General features: G+C 38.5%; 1 protein-coding gene across 2 annotated transcripts in view; it reads right to left on the bottom strand.

Moving 5' to 3' along the window:
* The window catches only part of RSBN1L (round spermatid basic protein 1 like), a 46,699-nt gene that overhangs the window by 13,507 nt on the left and 8,536 nt on the right, over positions 1 to 24,656 (bottom strand). The window contains exons 2-4 of one of the 2 annotated variants that reach the window (XM_032105177.1): positions 21,514 to 21,627; positions 11,179 to 11,439; positions 10,796 to 10,860 (exon numbers count right to left, since the gene is read on the bottom strand). In XM_032105177.1, the coding sequence (XP_031961068.1) occupies positions 10,796 to 10,860; positions 11,179 to 11,439; positions 21,514 to 21,627 (440 nt within the window). Of the gene's footprint in view, positions 1 to 10,795; positions 11,440 to 21,513; positions 21,628 to 24,656 lie in introns of both variants that reach the window. The other variant, XM_032105176.1, reaches the window with a different exon arrangement.

The raw sequence follows: 24,656 nt of genomic DNA, 5'->3' as shown, positions 1-24,656 counted from the left end.
AACTCTAAAAATTCTCCTAAAAATACTAACTTAAAGCTTGGAAAAGCTGTGAAGCTTCCAGCTGGATCAACCCACCCATTTGGCTTATATACCACTAGGTGTTGGTAATGAAGCATAAAGTCAGCAAAGTATTTAGCCGCAGAATAATACTTGCATCAAGAAGGATCAATTAAGAAATTTTTCATCTGTTCCCAAAAAAAGACCATGCCACTGAAAGTTAAAACTGAAAAATGAACACAACTTTTTCAAGCACTGTTTGTCCAACCCCTTTCAGCCCCAGCTCTCCTGGTCAACCAACCTCCCCTTGATCATGAGGCAGTACAATTGTTTCTCAAGATCCAGCTTAGGAGAAGAAATACCAACATGAATGCTAAAATAATGCCAAAGTTACAAATGATGAGTGGTTTCTTCTGGGACCATATTCAGAATCACATAATTGCAAATACAGAATGAAATGTTTTGAGTGATTAAGAACTCTGCGGTGGCTTAACCCCAGGCAGCAGATACTGATCTTAAAGCACCTGCTCACTCACCACCCACAATGGTGAGACACGGGAGAGAACAGGAAAGGCAAGGAAATGTATGGGTCCAGATGAACACAGTTTATTTAGAGGACACTGAAGAAGAAAAACCACCAAGTAGTGTTTTCCACCACTCACCAACCCCCACAAGCAGACTGAGGCCCCAGCAGTCCTCAAGCAATAGGCAACTTCCAGCCAACCTCAGGATTTTTTGCTGAGCATGATGTTACATGGCACAGAATATCCCTGCAGTCAATTGGGACCAGCTGTCCCAACCATGTCCCCTCACTGCTTCTTGCCCACCTCAGCCTACTCATCAGGGGGGTCCTGGAAGCCTTGACACTCTGCCATTGATGCTCAGCAATAGCCAAAACACCAGAGTGTTACTAACAGTTTTAGTCACAAATCCAAAACACAGTCCACAAAGAAAACTAACTTGTCCAGACCCAGTATAAACAGGAAGTAAATCCATGCTGGTGATCAAAGGGGAAGATTCGCTCTCTCTTTTCCCTTCCTTCCTGATAGCATCAGGTCCTCTGAAGATGGACAGGGAGCAAGCCTAGGGAACTGATCTGAATTTAATCCAGGAATCACCTAAAAAATTTCTCTATTTTAGAAAATAATAAAAATTAAATAAAGACATAGGCCATAAATACTAATGCCTGGCCAGAAAGAACAAGAGAGAGGTTGAAAGATGAAGCAGCTGTGGGCAGTGAAAAGCAATTCCCATCACATCTCTTCTCTGAACTGGGTTGTAGCATCCTAAGCTCTAGTCTTAGAGCAGAGGTTGATGCTTAAACTACACTACCTTAGATCAGGTTAAAGACTTAGACAAGCACTCACAAAAAGGTGAGATCATTCTTAGTGGGGAGAACTAGCTAATTTTCACTCACTTCAACTTAGAGTGCTACTAAGTAACAGTGTGAAAACACCAAAACATCCCACTGATGTTTGACTGTTGACAAACATAAAACTAATCCCAATAAAGACAACAACCAAATAAATATAACCTATGGCATGTTAGACAAAAGCAACATTTTCCCTTCCTTTTACTGTCAGTATCCTTTGGCTGGTTTGTTCATAGGAAGAGAAATAGATTCCTCTATGTATTTCTAAACTCACAAAAACAATATTGATGTACTAAAACCAGTACTTACTCATCAAATTCTAGATTAAATAATGCACTGACCTCTAATGAAGTATTATATATATGAAGTGTTTTATATGTATACCTTCTATAAAGTAATCTTCATGGACATAATTTCACAGGTTACAGTGTGACTAGGTTTTTAGAATTTTACAGACTTGCTCAAAACTGGAACAATTTAAATCCCTAATAAAAGGAGGAGTCAAGGACACGCTGCTCTTCTAGCACATGGTCAGGAATGAATATACACACAAATCACCAAGTACATGCAGTATAATACTACAGACAAGTAAAAGAGAAACATAAAATAATAAACAACATCCTAGCTTCTTTCTTCTCATGTAGCTTACATTTGAAGTATGTCACCTAAAAACTCACAAAAGGAGACTGTTACTCTCTTGCATCACAGTAATGGAAAAATGTAACAGTAAAACCACCACTGAATCCACAATTAGTAAAACTTGAGAATTATCTGCTTCTGTGACTCACATGGCCTCAACTGATTTTTTTAATGCAATAGCAAATATTTTGACAGAAATGTCTTGGTGTCTAACAAGAATCTGAAGACTAAATGTGAAAATACATACATACATATATAAAAATAACCAAAAATATATTTGAGCATTATCATCCTACAAATGGAAACATTTTAGACACTATATGTTAAAGACGTTTCCATTTTGTGTTTGAATAAGTCACAAAGTGGAAGGAACAATCCAGAGAGACTATGCCTTTCAAGAGAGGAATTTAAAAAATGTAAACTGGGGCAAGTAACAACTGAATTCCTATTTTTGATACAGTAGGGTGTGGGCTGTTGTGGGGTTTGGGTGGAGGGTTTTGGGGTTTTTTTCAGTTGAGACTCTGTAATTAATTTAAAGACTTAAATTTATTTCAATTTTTCACCTTTAAAACCAAGGAGGTTTTGAAGAGAAAAAAAATAGCCAACAACAAACAAAAATATTATCCACCAACTGAACCCAAAATAATTTCAAGAAACCCATAAAGTCCAACAAAGACCAACAAAAAAACCCAAAGACATTACGTCATGGGTTAGCAAAGCATAGTCGCAGAAGTGATGTTCTTGCAAAGGGGTGCTTTACAGCTTCCTCTGGGAACTGACCTGACAGAACCTATCAGCTGGCCAGTTTGAATATGGACAATTCTTTGAGCCACTTAAAATTGTGACTGCCTCTGTGATCCACATTTAAGAATAGACAAACTCCTCCCCAAGCTCTCTCTCGTTTCCGGCGCTGGGACAGGTGGCTGCGGGCCCCGTGTGGGGGCCAGCGGGCCCGGCCCAGGCCCTGCTCAGGCCAGGCCGGGCCGGGCCACGGCCATCCTGGAGCCGATGGACCTGTTCCACCCGCGGAACCCCCCCCACAGCCCTGCTGTGGGCAGCCGGAGTGGCTCAGCTCCCACCCCCCACCAGTGTGGCCAAGATTCAGCTGAAGCTGCACTGCTGTCCGGCAGAGATCATGGGACCGACAGTGATATGCTTCATTCCAGCTGCAAGGCCTGGGTGAGATTAACCCTTTTAGTGCTGTGAAGAGCTGAAAACCTGAGGGAGGAGAAAGAGGAGATGCTTAAAGCTGAAATTCTGCTGTAAAGCTATGATGTATCAGAGTACCTGTTGTAACTTCATGAAGGCATGGGGGGTGGAGTGTTCAACGTGTACTTGTGAGCAAAAGCACCTGCGCTGAGATAGGCAGATGCTGAAGCAGCTGTAATTTAATGAGAAGTTTGAACAGGGAGAGATGGAAGTGATGAAGATTCTTACTCCACACGGAAAGGGGAAGACCTCTGTTCCTAGAGATGCTCCCAGAGATAGTCCTAAAGATGAAGATGAGGAGGACCCTTTGCTCCCAGGGAAGGAGAAGGGCCTCTGTTCTTAGAGATGAAATGCTCCCAGAGATGGGTGAAGAGAACTTTTGTTTCTGAATGGCTCAACCTTAAAATTGTACCCCTGTAATTCAAGAGTGGACCCTCGAAAGCAGTTGGGAAAAGCTGCAAGTCGTGGGAAGGGACTCCCACATGATGCGAGCAAAGAACCAACCTGGGCAGCTGTCTCGTGATAATGTTTTCATAGCATGGGCAAGAGAGACTCCTCTTCCTAAATGGACTGAACAAGGTTATTATGGAAATGGTAAACAGACTGAACATCTCAAGGGTTGTCTTTTTACATTGTCACTGGGAGAAGGGAGAAAGGTGGGGGGGGAGGAGAAGTGTTCTGAAGGTGTGGTATGATTTTTTTTTTCCCCCCTCTTTCTTCTTTCAGGTCTGTTAATAAACTTCTTTATATTCTTTCAAGTTTGGTGCCTGCTTTGCGTTTCTCCTAATTCTTATCTCACAGAAGGTAAACAGTAATGAGTATTTTGGACCAAACCACTACACTAAATTGGTGTTTCTGCCCGGTTACAAACCGAACCCGCTACACATTACATCACCTAAGAATAAGCAAGGACATTGAGGGACTAGAGGGTTTTGCTACACAAGTGCACAAGGAATGCACTTACACACTGGTATCTCAGAATGGAACACATCTAATTTCACAGTCAGTGTTATCTCAAATGCTACAGCCATGAATAGGCCATCACCATTCCTGCTAATTTGGTACATTTCAATAAAGTGCCCAAATGGTTTTCTGTTCCTTGCCAACTTTTTTCAAATCCTTAAATGCTTCCTTGTACTTCCAATTTCAAATGGGAACTAACATTGAACAAATACTCATCAAAACTGCTCTGATTTTACAAATACTCATTAATCTGCTTGGCCACTTTTTACTATTAAACCACATGTACTTCATACTCCCTCCTTCACATTTTTTTCCTTTTTTAGGTCAGGATTCTGGTATCAGAATGGGATGTCTTGAGAGTTCTGTCATTACACAATTGTCATTAAAATCCTAATTTCAACAAATAGTATTTCCCGATTGGGAGTTTCTGAAAATGCAATCCCAAGATTTTTACAGCATTATTAGCTTCACCAGTGTCCTTTGACCACTGTAGTTCATTTATCACCTGACATGTTTCACCCTGCAGCTGAAATCCTCAAATAATACCATGGATGGACAGAGGTTTTTAAAAGCAAAAGTTACTTCACTTTTATTCTGAATTCCATCAACACAAAAATAGTGAAGCAGTTGACAAAGAATTTTTTTAAATGAATAAAAAATTAAGGATAGCATCAATTGGATACCTTCATGGAAAATGACGTGGTAAAAGCAAAGTAACTACTACTGCTCTTGTAGCTCAAGCAGATCCATGACAGGGTCAGTCTCAGATCCTGTCTGAGCTGCCAGCACAAACCTCCAGGGTTTTATTTAGGTTTGGGTTTTGTCAATACAGAGTATGTGACTAAAAAGGGTAGAACAAGATTGTTACCTCATATTGGATGAAGCTATCAAGAAGAAATCTAAATTTCTTAAAGAAATTTCTAAGTGGAAAACAAATGAGCATGTGTTGCAGATTTCTAATGTCATTCCCTGTGAACTCATTCTTTGTTCAATGGTATTCAGTAAGTGAAAACTTCTTGTGCTTTAAGACAATATGTTGCCATCATCTATCAAGAAGACTCTTAAATGTAGTCTTACAGATTAGTTTTTAAGACATGATTTTTTAAAAAAAAATTTTAGATAAAGAATCCTTTTTATGATTTTTTTAAAAAGAATTTTTAGAAGAATCAATCTTTTTTAGATTAAAAAAAAGAGAATGGGGCAATATATTTGCTTTAACAGAGATAAAATTTAATTTTTCACCATCCAAAAGGAGAAAACAAAAGTAAGCTTTATTTTGGGGGACTTGTAACAGCAAGCAGTTGCTAAAAAATGTTGCATCTTTTTAATAACTAACCAAACATTTGACCAGCTTAAAAGGAAGAAGCAAATTCTATTGAAAACAAAGATTCTGCCCCTCTGCTCTGGTGGGATCCCACCTGCAGTGCTGCATCCAGCTCTGGGGTCCCAGCACAGGAAGGGCATCAGCCTGTTGGAGCAAGTCCAGAGGAAGGCCATGAAGATGATGAGAGGGCTGAAGCATGTCTCCTATGAAAACAGACTCTTCATAGACAGATTGGAGTTGTTCAGCCTGGGAAAGAGGCTCCAGGGAGACCTTAGAGCAACCTTCAAGTACCTAAAGGGAACTACAAGAGAGGTGGAAAGGGACAGTGTAGAAGGGCATGAAGTCACAGGACAAGGGATTCAAACTGAAAGAAGTTTAGATATTATAAAGAATTTCTTTGTTTTAAGGGTGGTGAGGCACTGGAACAGGTTGCCCAGAAAAGTTACAGATGGCCCATCCCAGGCCAGGCTGGATGGGGCTCCGACCAACCTGGTGTAGTGGGAGGTGTCCTGTCCCTGCCCATGGCAGGTGGTTGGAACTAGATGGTCTTTAGGGTCCCTTCCAACACAAACCACTCCATGATTCTAACTCAAAACCACAAAATGAGTTCGTCAAATCTGGAAGTCAATAACACGCCATCTTAAAGAAATAGGTGTCAAGAGAAGACAGAGGAGTTAGAGACTATTTAGCCTAATTCCAATTTCCAGAAAAAAAAAAAACAAACCACTTAGCTGGATACAACTATCGTCTACCTAGAAAATAAGATAGTAAGAACTAATAAACATGGTCATGAGAAAAAAAAAAATCAAGTCAAACTAACCTTTGTTTCTCTGACTGGAGAGACTTTTTCAGAGGACCAGTAGACATCTTGACAGTTGACATTTGCATTATGTTCTAAAAACTGCTACAGAAACATGGTCTAGAAAGAGCAAACTGTGGGCAGTTTTGTCTGTGCTCATGTAACTATCCAATTTTTAGGCAGGCAGCAAGGGTCCTTCTTTTGAACACAGTGTATCCTCACGAAACCCACAGGTTTCACAACACAGCAAGTCCATTACAGGAAAGGATCAAAATTAACAAGATCTTGAAACTGGAGAGTGGGTCTGAATGCAAAGGATATAATTCAGTTTAAACAAAAGCAAGAACTACACTCACATATATATTTAATGAACGGCATAAACATGAAAACAGGAGTGACTCAAGTAGCAGGAGCTGCTGCTACGGCAGATCACAAACTGCTCTGAAAAAGGAAGAAATAGATAACCAAGAGCAATAATGCACAAAACACTTGCGGCAATCTTCTCACAGTCCTTGACATCAATGCACCAGGCAGACACTGTCGATTTTTAGCACTGTATTTTAAGCAAAAATAAGGATGACTGAAGTGAGCATAAGGAGAGAACACTAAGACTAATAAGGGTAAAACATGTAATTGTAGACTGAAATAACTCAAATTACTTAATCTAGGGAGACAGGAAAAAATGAGCTGTTAAGCAATCTTCAAATATAGAGAAAACTGAAAGAAAATGATAAATTGTTTGCATCATCCACTAAAGATCAGAATAAAAGGATAAAAGGACAAACAAGAAAAAAAATATTTTAAAACAGATTTCTTTGGAAGGAGTGGAATCACCTTGAGATCTCTCACAAACACATCAGACAAAGTACTTGTCAGATATGGCTTTAAAATAGTCCAATCTTGTCTTGCAGCAGAGGAACTGGTGGGTACTGTACAGCATTTTACTTCTCCTATACTAAGAATTTGCCTCTGGGACAAGACAGTAAAATCAATGCACTAAGCACTGTTCCAGTTAAACATCAACTGTGAGCTTTGGGGTTTCAGCACAGCAATAAAAATTTACTCTTGCCCAGCACAAGGAAAAGGTAATGAGCTCAAAATATTAAGATTTGTCTCAACAGCACTATATAGCTTAAGAGAAGTGATGTAAGCTGCAAGTAGGTGGCAAAAGCTGATTATTTATGTTCTTTAAAATCCTCATAAGAACCTGACAAGATTCATGGCTATCAGGTAACTGATGCAGCTGTTGCCATCTACACAAATGAGAGAGCCCAGGGAAGATGGAGCTACAAGACAGTTTTTCACCACCTGAAGGACTAACTTACTGGCTACAAGGATATCCAGACTAATTTCATTTTGCCCAGAAACATTTCATTTTTTACAGAAACTGTCTGACTAGGCCTTACAGTCAGTTCACAAAGAACTGTTCCGCTAACACAAAAAAAATTTAAGGAGTACTTAGGCATAGGCCCAAGCTAGATGATGAAAAACTCCCCAATTCCTCTCCCTGCAAAATTTAAAAGCTAATTCTCATTAGAAATAACCAGTTCCACATTTCTCTATCCTGCACCTGCTGTAAATATCCTAACAAATTTCTGACCCTTAAAATCTTTTAACAAGTAAAATTACCTTACTCCTGTCTGACACAGGTGTATTGAGAAGGAAGCTGAAAGGAGTTCGTTTTCAACTCTACAACCGTGTAAACTAAATAAATTACTTGAGAGATGCAGACCTTCCAGGCAAGCTTAGGAGGACTCCAATTTTGACCTCAGCAACAGAATTTACTGCGAAATCAGCCTCTTGTCACAGAACTTGATGACTTAAAAATATGCATTACTTAAAACCAAAAAATTCCAAACCCACATCTGTTACAAAACAGGAGGTGGAAGATTAAATAGTACCAAAAGGATCAACTTGAAAAACAGAAACTGGTAAAACACTCTATAATACTTTCCATTTCAGGCTTAGCTCAACCTTCTTTCTCCTTTTTATAATACTTGCTTAGATTTTTTTAAGTACTTACATTTGTCAGACTGATTGCATGTGCTACATGAGCTCTGAGGAACCACCAAAGAACCTCTTGTACCAAAGTGAGCTTCATTTTAGTGTTTCAGTTAAAATTAGCAAAGGAACACCCAAGTTTCTTAAAGCTGATGAAGTACATACTCAAAGCAGATTTGATAAAATCAGCTTCCTACTTAGACCTCAGAAAACAACTCGTTGCTCAACTGATGCTATACAACAACTGCTAGACATTGCTCAGGCTGCTCAGGACAAGGAACACCACAGCACAAAGCTTGGGCAATGTAGGAATAGAAAACTAAATACATTTAAAGTTTCATCAAAATATACTGCAACAGGACATAAGAATCCCTTTAAAAGATTCACAAAGAACTCAGAGAGACAGAAGAATGTTCTCAATTTGCACAAAATGTAACAAGTCAGAAAGGAGAACACAAAGCTAACAAAACATTTCAACTGGAGCAGCAGACCACGTGAAAAAAAAACAACCAACCAAAGTAAGACAGAAATAAGAAAATCATAAGGAAAAATAGAACCAATAACTAGGTAACCAAGATATTGACTTAAATATTCCAGGAAACAGGAGTGCTGCACAGAAGATTATTTAAGTCTGGTGTTTGCCTGTACAAGTTATTACTACACCACATATCCCTTAGTTAGCAAAAATACAGGAGCCAAGCATTTTCTGTCAAGCAACCAAATTGAGAAGTGATAAAATGCCATGAAAACTAAGGAAAAAAAATGAGGGAACACAAAGGAAAAGAAGATACCAGAACTAAACCTCCAGGCAAGCAAAATACAGCTTTGAAGACAGACCATGGAGCTGATCAGTTGAATGCTGTAATAATACAGTTTGGCTTCTTTCATCTACCACAGCCTCTCTCTGTTCCTCCTTCACTTACACAAAAACAGGGAACTATGATTTCAACCCCAACACACACAGGACTGGTTTAACTACACATACTGATGTTACTATTGTAATAGCAATTTAATCTATCCTTCTAATAAAATAATTCTATTATAACTCACAACAATAAAATTTGGGCCTTTCTTAACTATTTCTTTAGGGCAGGTTATAGCACACAGCTATGCTTGTGTTAATGCTACTCAAGAAAACCAGTTGGATTTCAGGAACATACTTAAAAGGACAGACCCAGCTTTTCTTATATAAAATGGCCAAAGACAGAGCAGCTCTGCAGAGGTGCCCATAATACATTCCGTGATTTTTATTATTAATGATTCAGTTTATATACTCAAGAAAAACATGGAATGTTTTTCTACTGTCATGGAATATGAATATTCTGCGACTGTAGTTCACAGAATATTCATATTCCATGGCAGTAGATATTTTCTCAGCCAGAACTGCAAAGGTTCTCTTGCAGCAACATTTTAGTTCTGCGTATCTTTGTGGATAACACACACCTGAAATTTGTCAATACATGCAAGTGTTCTATGCAAATGTTTATGCAGCCAAAGGAAAAAAAAAAAGCATGTTTTTCATGAAAAAGATGACAGTGTAACTTACACTTAACTCTTTGCAAGTCAAAACTGAAGACTCAAACAGTTTAAAGCTAATCCATACAACATCTAAATTCATAAATAAGGGAGTTAAAAGGGTAATTGTGAGATAAAGTTGATGTAATTAAAAACAGGATTGAGTTTCTTCATAAGTTGTTTCATACTCACTGTAGGGGCTTTTTGCAATAACCACAACATCAAGGTAAAAAATCAGACAGATTTTTTCTTCCTGAAAACCAGTGCTATAAATAATTTCCGTGCAACAGAAATGTATTTTCTACAGCAAGTTAATGAACAGCAGAAGTGATGGTTAATCAGTAGCTGTTGTTAAGAGAGTATGCAGTCATTTCTCTCCAAAAAATTTAAAATAAAAAAAATATTCAAAAGCTGCCAGTCAGTCTGCCATTTAACTTAAGAGCTTTCCAGAGAACCCAATCAAGTGAGTAGAAATGCAAAGGGCTAAGGACCAAATAGCCACATTAACCTCCAAGTTCTCCTTTAAGGATGGATTTAGAAAACCCAAACTACAAACACAGCTAATTTAACTGAGCCCTACACAAGTTTTTATGTATAACATTGTATTAAAGCATTTCAGTTTTATGACAAAATTCAAACAGATAAACTACAGTTCAGACACCCAGAAAAATCACAGCTAAACCATTTTAACCCTCCAAAACTCATGGTTAAACTTCAGCTACAGACACAAATCCAAAGAAACCTACACACACAAGCATGCAAACACTTCCCCTCCCCCCAAAAATCTGGTTTTATGTCTCAGTTAACAATTTTATGTCTCCTCTCATCTTTAATACCACAGAACTGACTTAAAGAAAACTCTCGTTTCTGTGTCATCCACATAGCACAGCTAGTAGCAACTACTCTTAAAAAAACCCATTCACAGTTGTTTGAAACCATTATATGACTTTAGAAAGTAAAATGCATAACCTCTTACCTGAGCATGAAAATTTGACATAGTCGTTGTCTCTATATCTTTCTTTCCCAAAATCTCCATTTTCACTGGTGAATTGGGAAAATTAAATGAAAAGTAGTCTAAAAAGTCAGGTAAATAAGTAGCTGCCCCATGAACAATACCCATTACATAGTAAGCTGCACAGTTTTCATTTTCACTAAAAACCAGACCCACAAACTCTTCTGCAAATCTCTCCATCTCCACAGGAGACAAGTGGGAGAGTTCATTACTGTAGGCATGGATAACTGATGCACCTCCGTTAGGCTGGTGCTCAATATGAATCAGCTGTTTGAACTCCAATGTGTCCAACCTTTTGAGTTTATTTTGAACCCGTGGCTCCTTTAACGAGACAAATGGAAACTCACTGTTCTCTGGTATCTTGGACTCACAGTCCTTCTTGGTATCCATATTTTTCCCATTGAAATCCTTAAGATGATCATCTATGATGCCTTTGGCTTCCTGATCCTCAATATCAGAAACCAATCCTGAGCAGATGGTCTGAATGGATTTGCTGTACATTTTTGGACGCTTCCTCTTCTCGTTCTCTTTATGTTTCTTTTTCTTTTTCTTCTTAACTTTTTTAATCTGTAGCTCTTCTGCATTGGTTTTTGGTTTCTCCTTCCCACCTGTTGAGAGTTAAGAAAAAAATAAGAATGTTTTTATACAAAATATGTATTTAAAGATTGGGATTCAAAGTCACCAAAACCCTCACCATGGCACACAAAGACCAGAGACCAAAAGCAAGGGTCAAAATGTGTATCTTACCAGAAGTGAGGAGGGTAAGAGACACCTGCCATGGTCATATTACAACTGATAAATAAGCTGAGACAGCCAGGGAAAGACATCACAATAACCCAAGTCTCCCAAGGCTGCTTTCATGATGAGTCACAGTCCATCACTCCTTTTAACTGGTCATTAGCAGTTACTGTCTCAGAAAGTCCAGAGACATCACAGGACAGCTGTCCAACACTGCCAAACAAGGGAATTACAAACCATCCTGGGATATAAACCCACAGCAGCAAGCTGCTGTCCACGAGATGCCATTGCCAGAACCGACCTTATCTGATGGGCTTTGCATGGTTATTCTTTCACAACTAGATAAACTTTGTTGAAGCAGTACATGTGGGAACGTCTAAAAACTGACCCCATACATATTAAAAAATAAATAAAATTAAAACAAAAGACACACTACAGAAAATGCTCACAAAACAGAAACTAGCTTCAAGTTCACATAATATGCAAGCTGAAGTGAAAACAAACTGTAATGTCCTAAAGGCAGAAATTACTCATTTGGGGATAACATATTCAAGTGATTCCCAAGGTAAATGTTCTCACTTGTTTTAAACAAATGAGGGTATACTTTTTTTTGCAAGTAATAGAAGTGGTAGCCAAAAAAACTTCTAGCACTACACTGCCCTAAGATCAAGCAGTCAAAATGATTTAGCACATAGTAAAATGAAGTTTATGGGTATGTTTCAGCACAAAATTATATTCACACCTAGCGATTCAAGACCAGCAAGTTCAAACACAGAAGCTTAGAAGTTTAAAAACTGTATTTCATTGCAAGACTAAGTAACCTGAAATCCACAAAAGTTAGCCAGTCTCTACTACTATGCTGCAGTAGATTATTTTCAGCTTGCCATCATCAGCCCAAGTAACTCACAAGAGCCCATTAAAAACAACAACCAAAAAAAAAAAAACCACCAAAAAACCCCAAACCCAAAAAACCCAGAAAAAAAACAAAACCAAAAAACAAACAAACAAACAAACAAAAAAAAGGGACCACAACTGTTGGTGCACAGAATCACAAATTCTTGCTGATGATTAAGAGGTTGGACATGGAAGATGCAGATACTGGAAAGGAGAAAAAACAATTAAGACATTTGTCTCTGAGCCTCTTGAGGTTTGTAACAGCAGCTAAGTACCTCTGGGATTCCTGAAGTTGAGGCAGAGTTAGTTATCTCCCTGGACTCTATTTTCTCACAGAGAGGGGAAGAAGCGCCCTGAGTGCTCATTTTTTATTTAGCCCAAACAAGGAAACAGGCTCTAGGATTTCTTAACCTAATCCACACAGTCAGTAACTACAAAAACTCCCTTCACTCAGAATCAGATTTAACACGGCACACTCTCTGAACACAATTTCACTTTTAGCTAAGTTAGTTCAACTGCCAAAAGGCAGAGTATCTTCATGGAAGTGTGTACTTTCTTAGGCTAAATTTAATGTAAATCCAGCATCAAACCTCTGCAACAGGACTGCTTCATCTGGTAGATGCAATATTCACCACTTCTTTGTTAATATCTTCTGTCTGAAAGACCAGAGTCTTTAAGTCCAGCATGCATGAAAAGACCAGGAAGAGCAGCAACACGTGTACAACAACTAAGTACCTCAACCTTAGAGGAATCCTGAAAATAGTTCATTCAGGGTGGCAGGATACTTGAGTGAAATGTCATCACCTCACAAAAATCACCTACTGCTCACGTTCTGGGGTATTGTAATGGTGTCATTATGGCACCAGCTCCAGTCAGGGGGAAATAAAAACAAAGAAATGGTTTGTGACAGTGGGAAGTTACATACTGCAGGCTTTGAAATCTCAATACAAATCTCAAAATACAGACTCAGACATTTTTCCCCTCCTCCTGACTGCAGGAATACATAACTGGAAAGCATCCACGAGTATACAGACACTGCAAACTCTTAAAAACGCTTTAACTTAGCATTTTAAAATTGTTTCACCCTAAATATGAAAATTTTTTGCTATACCGATGGATAGCACAAAGAAGTCAAGCATTCTGCAGATACTATATTAGTTTGAATATACAAACTATGGAATTATAGCACCAAATGCTGGAGCAAGGTGATGCAGGGGGAAGCAGGAGTTACCTGGCAACCCACTTTTACATGTTTTTAAATGGAGCTCAGATTTTTGTTGAAACTAGTCACTCAGATCTAAGGCTTCACCTATGGCAGAGAAAGGTTTCTTCAAAGCAAGAAACTATCTGCTGTGGTAAGAACCAAATTGCTATCTCCTGCTTGAGTATGTCTGTAATCACCAAAGAAAATCCTAAGACAATTCAAGATTGGCATCTATATCTTCTTGCTGAACATCCAGCTGTTAAATTACATTCCATCATTACTAGCTGAAATGTAAAGTACTTATATAAAAGATGGGTATGAATCTGTATCTGTGCAAAACAACAAAAACTGACTTCCATTCCTACAGTACAAGAAAGAAGACAATTTGATTTCCCCTTTCAATCTGTCCCATTCCCTTTGATTTGATCTTCTGAAAAGTTTTACTAACAATCAATTTCATAGTTTCATTCAACTGCTCCTGTAATATGTGGTGGCTGTTTCTTTAATCCATCACTTAATGTATTTCAAGATGCAGCTATGCAGTAAAATTTAAAAACCAACTAAATAAACAAAAAAATTCCACTATTAAACAACAGAACAGGCTTCCTTATAGAGGTGGTCAATGCTCCAAGGCAGTCAGTGTTTAAGAGGGATTTGGACAACGCCCTTAACAACATGGTTTAACTCTTGAAGTTAGCCCTGAAGTGGTCATGCAGTTGAACTGGATGATCGTTGTAGGTGATGCCTTTAAGGCAGAAACAATGTAGATGGGATGTGAATCAGTCTCAAATTACGCAAAGTTCACGTGAACATATCCAAGAAGGTTTGTCTTCAAAACCAGTTGTAAAAGTACATTTTATTTAATTTGGTATACATCTATGGAAGCACTCAAAACCCTAGAAGGAATTACAGTAAGACATTTTTTAAGTGAAGAATATTTATCTTTCCTTCTGTTTGTTTTCATGCCATCTCTACAAAACCTTCAGAGGAGATAAAATTTTTTAACCAGAGGATTAAAGTAATTCTTGATTCTTGAATTCTTCTTGATTGCAAAGAAAAAATATTTTTAAATTAAATTGTATATTGGAAGACTGAAAAAATGTGACATTCTTAATTATTAATTCAGCCTTCAAATGGATATGATATAGCTGAGCAATGTACGAGTTCACTGCCAGATGATTCAAGCCGCCACTCTCCTCTGTCACTGCTCCTGGGGCACACTCCTGCACCACTGCTGCTACTGACTGATGCTCATCTATTGCACAGTAACTTAATGGCTCAGCAGAAAACCATTCACTCTGCTGCTGGATTAGTGAACTGGTTCACAGCACTGTCAGACAGGAATTAAAGCATACAGACCACCAGGAGCAGGACACAAAGGGTACCAGAACCCACCCCTCCTCAGGGCAGCAAACCACCCTGGTCTGCTTGGCTACCCTGTCACTCACACCTTCTCTGTCCACCCCAGCACTGAAAAAAGCTGAATTTTTAACAATGGTTATAAAAAAAAAAAAAAGGCCCATCACCTCACCCAACAGTACATTTATGAGATAGGATCAATTTCCTAGCAAACCTAAAGAGAAATTTTTATAACTCAAACACTTGAACTTTTAAATTTATCGAAGTTATAAAATTTACCTTTTAAAGGTAAAACTTTAGTTCATTTAACTGTAATACGGATGAGTCTACAATTTCCTCCATCTGTCCTCTTACAATGGGTGTGAGTGGTACTTGCTCTCTGTATTGCTTAGACAACTGCATATGCCCAATTTTAGAGTATGTTCAATTATTTCAGCATACAGACAGTTCTCCTGGAGAATACAAACACAAAATGAAAAAACAATTTCTTTTCTCAGTAAAGCTTGAATAGAATGTGACAGAGAAGAAAGCACATTTCTAGCCTAAGGCTTCTGCTCTGATGAATTTCAAAGATCCACTCTGAAGCAGATGTTTAAAGCTGCTCAGAAGCTGCAAATACTTCAAGAGCAAAAGGAGTTACCTTGCTGGAATACTGAAATTGCTATCAGCAATGCCCAATAAATACTTTCTTCTTTTTCTTCTTCTACATTAGCTGTAGAGAGGAGCAGAAACACACTTATTCAGTCACTCCTCTGCTGCATATATCAAAATACTTTGAAGTAAAATGCACTGCTTCTTCCAAAACCAGTAACGCTGCTTTGACACCTGGCTAACGGACACCAGAAAAGAACAGCAGCTTTCCACATCTCTCTAGTGCAGTAATCGAGTTTCCCCAGAGCAGACATACAGAATTTGGTGAAAACATAAATAAGCGATCCAAAAGATCCCAACACAAGGCTGAGATATCCCAAACTATTTCATTTTAAGCCATATTTGGGAACTGCAGTGCAGTACTTGATGCAAGTTAACTGGATTCACCTCTTGCGGCTGAGGCACACACTCGCAACCCAAAACTTCTCAGACAGGTGTTTCAGAGAGTCTTCACCAGTACACACAATACAGGTGTGTACATACATACATATGACTCTTGGAATCTAATTTCACCCATTTTTAAGCGCAGGGCATCTTTGTCTCTAAGTGTCTGTCCTGAGATCCATTTAGACACAACAGGTACTGAACCACCTACAAACAAAAAGCTTTTTCCACCACGTGGTTCGGAAACATGAGACAGAAGTTAACAACTTTCAATTGTATTGAAAACATTTTATTTAATGTGACTCAGAGAGCTGCTCTAGGACCCCAAGAATGAAAACTAACAGGGACAGGGGTGGGTAGAAAAATCCTCAGCATTCACATTTACAGGAACTTTTCCCTTGATCTGTTGTTAAAAAGCAGACAGAGCTCACACTTTACTGGACTATAAAAAAATCTAAGAACAGCTTCTGCTCTTACTTGGTTTAGCAGCATCTGCACAAGGATGGAGTTACAAAATTTGCACCGTATCATTCAAGAAATCAAAAGAATGGAAGTTATTCCATTCCCCAGTCATTCTGTTCATGCATGCACATACTCAGCAGTATCAGAACTACTGCTAAACAACTTTTAACCATCTTCTAGGCACCAGGCCTTACGTACCATAAATAGAAAAATAATTCTTGCATGCACACATGTATAGGAATGGTAGATCTTTCAAGGTAACTCAGCATGCTTTATTTTTTGTGGTGCCCCAATTTCCCTGTCACTGTGAATGACACAGGACTTACTAATAAGGACTGATACTCAAAACTGTTCAAATTTTTAGCAAATAAGCCAGTGCTCTGTTACTACAAGACAACACATACATGTAATTGAAAGTGATGCTAGATAGTCTAAACTCTGGTTAATTACAGACACCTTCCAAATGTAAGTTTTTGCAAGAAGTCAGACATTACTTGAAGTTTATTTTATGTTGTGTTTTGTCTATTTGTTGCGCTTGATCATTTGATCTGAAATTTTAAATAACAAGAGGCCATGAAGTCAAATACTTTATTCAGTTGTTTCAACCAAAGCAGTTGTTTCTCAACTTTGAGGTCAGCCAAAATTTTTAGGGGGGGACTTTAGACACTTCAAAACAAAAGCCAAAATTTAATAACATTAAATTGTTTGTTTCCCACAGTTTTCTAGCTGACAGCTGGTAGCAGGAAGGCACAAACATTTTTAACAGCAGCCAGTAATTAAAATCCATTTTCACTTCCTTACTTTAGGAGGGCCCAGTCACCAAAAACTAACATTTTCACTTCTCATTGATGTACCAGAAGTCTCTGCTTCAAGCTCAAGATCCCCAGCTCCAGCAGAAAGCACTTCAAAGCTTTACAGCACAGCTCTCCCTCCAGTTGCCACTTGCTCCATCCCATTTGACATATCTGTTTTACCCTCTACTTATATATTTTATTGGTAAAAGTTGGTAACTTGGTGCATAAGGCCTGTGGAGAAAACTCAGTATCACAGACAAATCAGTGTGGTGGATTGTGTGCCCTGCACTCTTATCTCAGTCTTACTCCCTCAACTGAAGAGCATTGCATACAAATACTAGAACATTTTCCTCAAAGATACACAAAGACTCAAGTCTCATGTTCAATATACTGATTTTATAATTACGCATGTGCAAAACCCATCTATAAAAAATTTTAAAGGTTCATAAGACTGTACAATTAAATGTCATTTCTTCCAGAAGAATAATTTTTAAAAAGTTTTAGAAAGCAATTTGTATTTACGTATGTTCATACCAGCAAATAAAATGTTCACGTTCAGTTCTTTCCTGGATTTTGGCGTTCAATAAAGCAATGAATTTAATCTTGCAGAAACACACACTAAGAATTTCTCCTACTGCATTTTTAGCAGTTGCTGTGCTTGGATATAAATAATCAGAAACACAAGACTGACTGTTTTTTTCTAAAATGAAAAACAGAAATGGGACAGTTTACAAATAAGCCTATTAATCATTTTCCTTTTTGCAGGACCTCCAGTAACTTTGTCACATCACATTGGTGCAATTTTTTTGCATGAAATGCTCAATTTCTAGAAGGTAACTATTTATGATGCAGATTTTTCTTAAAAACAAGTTTAAATCACTTAGAGTTTCTGAATTTTTAACAATATGCATGTGCCAAGCAGCTTTTGTCTGAAAACTGAGCTCTTCCTTCCACATAGCAGACAGAGAGATATAGAGGCAATTCTATAGCCTTATCTACAGAGAATACATCCTTAAGCGCAAAAGGACAATAAAAAAAATCTTCATTCTAGGTTCATAAGAAAAGCTATCACACTCTCTGAAAGAGCCTCATTTCCTTTAGCAGCCTCAAGCACAGCAGAAAAACCCTTTTTAAGAATCACCCTTCTCAACATGGCCAAGTTTTATCACTGCTTTCAACAGAACGCCAACCCAAGTTTAGGCAGATGAACAGCTCACAACCCAGAGCCTCCTAGTATAAATAAACTCTTCCACATTCAGCTTAGAGCACCAAAATTAGGCTTATGCACCAGCACTCCCTCAAAAAGCATCAGTCCCTCAGTACTGACCTCTTCTATAACTAGGCACCTTGGACCTTGGACAGCCAGTTTAGCTGTCTGAAGTCACGTAGGCTGTTACCTCCATCCCTCAACCAAAGTCAGTCACAAACAGATGGCCAGAGCAACATTTTACAACATTTAGATCTAATACCTAGAAGAAAGAAATCAGCTGTTTTTAGGCACAGTACTGTTGGTGTCTAAACACATACACACTAAAAATAGAAAAAACAACCACAAAAGCAAAAACCCAAAGAACAGGAAAGCAGACTCATTCCAAAACTTTGTTCCAAAGCCCACACAGTAAATCCTGAGCTGAAGACAATAGGGCTTGAAGCTTAACTTTTGTTACGCAGGAAGATGCCACCCTTAGATAAAGAGTTAATATTTGAAAAGGTCAGACACACTGACCTTGACATACAAGCTGCATCATAAAGCACTTCTGCCTCTGCTCTCTCTTGCCCAGGATGTAAAGTCAGATCAGCAGGACAGCTCAGGAAATGTTATACAAACCTCAAAGCACATACAAGCACATCCAGTCAGATTTCGGAGGCCCACAGAAGACACCAAAAGCTGCCACTCTGAACAGGATACAAACCCTGTGGAGACGATCTGTCTGCTCTAAATAACTGTCTGCTCTCCTGACTCACTCCCTTCTTTCCCTGAAATAGGAGTCAGTTTTGCAGAATACTGGCAAACCAAACACAGCCTCTACAAAACAGTTAACAGCCAACACCTTAAAAGAAAACCTAAAATATACTTGAGTGGTAACAAGTCAAATGAAATAGGGGTAAAGCATCTAATGCACTTGCAGCACTGTTCACTGTGAAAATAACCTATCCTGCTTCTCAGTGGAGGTGTTCTAGCAGAGTCCCAGGGCATATGCACTTTTACATTAACCTGAAAATAAAGCACCATTTTAGGCTCAATAGCCCCATTAAGTATCATTTATTAGACTGGTGTAAGACAACCTGCTGTCTTTGCAGATTGCACCTCATCTGCTGAATGGCAACAGAAACAGGAGCCAGTATAAAAAAGGGCTGTTACTCAAAGCCTAAAGAACCCACTGTTGTGGCAGTTAAGTGCTGCCCAATATCTAAACCACCAACTTCCTTCCACGCTCAGCAACGACAAGTCACACCTGTCCTTTTCACGGGAAGTCACCAGCTTACACAATCCTCATGTTCAAGGCAATATCCCGAGATCTGATCAACACAGGTTTTAAGCTGTCACTGTTGTTAATAGAGTTACTTGTGTGTAGAGTGTAATATGTGATGTAGTAATTACAGGTTCTATGCCTCTGACCTCATACGAGCATTCTGAAGTTCAAGTTTTGATTTGAGGGTTTCAGCTTCTGGTTTGTAAATGAAATCCTACAGTAGACAAGGTAACAGAAAAACATATCAGGAATTTGTTCCTAACTTCAAAAGCAGAGTCTGAAAATAACCGATTAAAAAAGTATTTGGTCTACTCAAATAAGCAACACCCTCACAGAAAATCTGATGCAGCATGACCTAAGTGAAGAGTAAGGTGGTTCAAGTACTGGCTTAGATGCTGTGCTCAAAGGGTTGTGAGCAGCAGCACAAAGTCCAGCTGGAAAGAGTCGTGTGTAATCCCGACCTTGATATCTTGTGTTGGTATTGTTCAGCATCTCCATGAATGGCATTGTGGGACAGAGCACACCCTCAGCAAGGTGCAGCTGATACAAAACTGGAGGGAGGAGCTGATGCACCACAGAGTTGCACTGCCAGTGACAGGGACCTTGAGAGGCTGTAGAAACAGGCCAACTTAAGGGACTTGTGAAGGTAACAGAGGGGTGGGCAAAACCCTGCACCTGGAAGGAATAAACCTGTGAAGCACAGGTTGCAACCTTCTTCATTCCCTTTCATCAGGTTTTTACACACACTGATGAGATTTCCCCTTGAGCCTCCTCTTCTCCAGGCCTATCAGCCCCAGCAGTCTCTGCCTTTCTTCACAGACCATACAACAGACACATAGGTTGTGCTGGAATGGACCTTTAAAGACCACCCAGTCTAAACTGCTGCAATAAGCAGGAACATCTTTAATTAGATCTGGTTGCTCAGAGCCCAATCCTTGACCTGACCTTTAATGCTGCCAGGAATGGGATATCTGTCACCTCTCTGAGCAACCTGTTCCAGTCTCTTACCATCACCACTATAAAAAAAAAAATCTTCCTTATATCTAATCTGAACATCGTTGTCCAAAGAGACTGTTGTCTCCACCCTTGGCAACAGAGAGTCTGATAGTCCTGGGCAACCTACTCTAGTTGATCATACTTGCAGCAGTTGGACTAGATCCCTTCCAGTATCACCTACTGTACAGCTCTAAGATTCAGTGGACGTACAAGCCACATGAGAACACAACCTTAACTACCTTTCATTACAGAAAACAAAGATGAAGAAATTAGCCAAAATTAAGACTGTATGTTGCATACAACTGCTTAGTATTTGACAAAGTTCCTGAATTATAACTCCTTAATTACTCAGTCTTGTACCATTAATATTAGACACGAAATATAGCACGCATTCATTTTTCTTCTCCACAATATATAAAATTATAACCTACATCTTGTCAGCAGTTATTGAAGAATCATTAATATTGTTCCTGGAAGTACTGGTCTTTCTTATTACTACTATTGTATATGCAAGACTGTGATGATGGTTTTATTTTTAATTTCCAGTACCTATCACAGTTGACAAAAAAATTACCATATACAATTAGGATTTAATTTGCAACTCTTGGACCAATTAACTAGGAAATATGGCATAAGTTAAATGAAAAACATAGTATTAAAACACAGTATCCAAACACAAATACTTTTAGCACTAGAATGAAAAACCACTATACAGTTTGAACCTACCTTTCTGCAGTAATTTGATCTCTCCGTTTTCTTTCTTGATTTCATTCATTATTTTGTGCTTCTTCTTTTCTTTTTGCTTCTTTTCCCTTTCTTTAACTTTGTCTTTGATTTGAGCTGAAATGCAAATATTTCACAATTAAGCAAGAACAGAAAACTAATTGTCACATACATGTTTCCGATTACTCTTATGCAAGCCCTATTAAGAGGATATAGAGGAGGAGTTACAAAGAAATCCAGTACTTACAATATGAAAAGCTAATATTTATCTGTTGCATAATCCAACATAAGCTTCTTTAACTCAGAAAAGTTTTGTTTCTCTTATGTTGTAGCAGTATGCAACAACCCAGCAAGTTAACAGTATAGTAATTTTTGCTTACTTCTATATCTTCTGCTCTTACTTTGCATCTGCAGCCAGCTCATTTCTTGAAATTGGAATTGCATGCATTACATAAGAATTGAGGGAAAAAAGAGCACATTTTGCATTTTCTTGGGTGCACATCTACACTGAAAACCTCGTTACTATCCATACATACTCTGAACTTAAAGACTTTTGCAAATACCTGGGAAAGATGGCTTAATCTGTCAGCTGAAAAATCTTTTCTATTACATTCACAGGCTAATGCATTAATAGCATTAATGCATTAATAGCACTCAGATATAATTAATAAAAACATGAAATGTGCTGTATTCACACAGCAGATGTAATTCACTATCACTTCCCCTGCTTACCTACAATCAGCAACAGCTCACCTGAGCAGTCTCACTATTCATTTACTTTCCTGTCAAGTCACTCCAGGTTTTTAAATCCCTAGAAAAGCAGAACCTTTAGGCACGCTTTCTGCATGTAAAATACTAGACCTAGAGGAATTCATAATTTCAAGCAGTCATCTTTGCAAGCCAAGTTGAGATTCACTTATGAGGCTAGGCTTTTAGAGAAGTCAGATTTTACTAGGCTTACATGCACTGCAGCCAGCACTTCATGCCTAGTTTCCTGGCCTGAAGCCAATACCTGCTCCAAGAGTTTACTGGGCTTTTTAACCTCCGCAGGGAAAGAGGAAATCTGATTTCAAGCTTCTACATAATGTTATGCTTCAGTAATACAGCCGAGAGACAGCCCTTATGTTTTATTCATGGTACTTGCATTATAAACCCCAAGTGAAAGCAAAGAAATCCAATTACTCTTCCTTAAGCATTCACATAAAATAGAAGCAGCAAGTATGCTCACTACTAACAAAACAGAAGTATTTCAGAACCAAACCAAAGAAAGCCCTCAATTCTTGAAGGCAATGTAGAGTGACCCCTAACCAAACTACGCAGGAAGCATGTTTATAAAGGTGCAAAGAGCTGTCAATAATCCACATATATGATGTTCTAACAATGATTCTACAGCATTCATATCTTTCCTCTTAGGAGCATTCTAGCATGGAAACAGAACTTAAACCCTCGCTATTGTTAGAGTGAAGAGAAGAATGTATTTTAGGGACAGTCTTGAGAAAACAAGTCAAATAAAAACCAAAAGAGATGGCAATTGAGATACATCTGTTGCCTCTCCACAGATCATGATAAGCAGTGGGGAGAGAACAGAAATTATACTGGAACAAATATAGTAAGGTAGCTGCACTTACAAGATCTCTTAGTTCCAAGTGACTGAAACAGTCACGTCCAAGAACAGCCTCCCTAACACCTCTGTGGAAAGGGATGGATGACAAAGCAGATTTATTTGTATAGCAGACCATGGAAACCAATCTACAAACAAGCCTTCCTAAGCAACACAAACCTTTCTAGGAATAGGTTACACAGACAAATCTTCCTCTCCAACCTGCTTCTCCCCAAAAAGGAATCTCTAATTTGTAAATCCCCTGCAACTTGAGTATGAAATTGGGTAAACTGTACAACAGGAGTTAATGTAACGCTCTGAAAGACACTCAGTTAGTAGGCAGTAACACCAGGCTTGATTTATAACCTGTGCTGAATGTTCAACTCAGCCAGAACTACAATTATCATGGGAAGACCTAGATTTTTATCTCAGCATTTTTGTATGGTTAAGAGGCACACTTGACTTCTGCTTTCACTTACAAATCAAAGCAAGATTGAAGAGCATATACAAATGGTGAGTCTTGCTGAAAGAGGACAAAAGAAAGACTGAAAGAATCCTTTACTGCCAGCTCATAAAAAGCATCACAGGCCAATGAATCTTCCAGTTTTGTCAGAAGCAACACAAGGACAGAGAACCTTTTAAAGAGCCTCCAGTTTATTTTCACATCTACAAAGTAATTAGAGTCAATGGCGAAACCTTCCTGACAAAATGTGTTCTGAAACATCCCCCAGCAACAGCCACAAGCAAATCGTACCTTAAGTGACTGCAAATACAATGTAAATGCAGCTGAGAGAAGTTTGGAGTAAACTTTCCTTTTTGGAAATCACAGTATTGTAACAAAACCAGTGTAGAGCCTGAGGCAAGTAAAAAACAGTTGAGAAGCTCAATTTGAATGTACAGATTTTCTGGTTTCCTCCCTCAAAGTTCACAGAATAGATAAACAATTTAAAAAAAAATCTTTGCACATTAAAAAAAACAACCCTATATTGAAATGAGAGTTATTCGCTGAATTAACACTTGAGCTTGATTCTCAGTTCAAATGTCTTCAGTTTATGCGTATTAATAAGTATTTTCTAGTCTGGCTTGCAGAATTCAAACACAACGCCCAAACGAAATTCTGCAGATTATTCTCCTCAGGGACATCCAGAAACATGAACATTCCTCACAAAAATCCTGCTTTAAAATGAATACCTCCAACACTAAGCAATTTACAACCTACATGTCAGACTAAATAAGCTGTGAGCGACACTGGCAAGGGAAAACAAGAAAAACTTGTTCTGTTGAAGTTATGAAAACCTGGAATGCTCTTGTACATCTTTTTTGACCTTTACCAGTAGAAGCTACTACTGGTCTCCATTTCATTTGTAGGGCAACAGGATCACAAAGTAGTAAAAGGTAGAAACATGTTTATGATAAGCTTTCCATGTCCACAGAATATTCTGCAGTTAGCTTCCACCAAGACTACTCCTAACAAATAAAAAAGAAAAATAAAAAAATCTTGACCTGCTGAAGGAACAGGATGAAATGAACCCCCATGGAAACAATG

Source organism: Corvus moneduloides, chromosome 4 (genome assembly GCF_009650955.1).
Source record: "Corvus moneduloides isolate bCorMon1 chromosome 4, bCorMon1.pri, whole genome shotgun sequence".
NCBI classification, from domain to species: Eukaryota; Metazoa; Chordata; class Aves; order Passeriformes; family Corvidae; genus Corvus; species Corvus moneduloides.
This window is presented reverse-complemented; position numbering and strand designations above follow the sequence as displayed.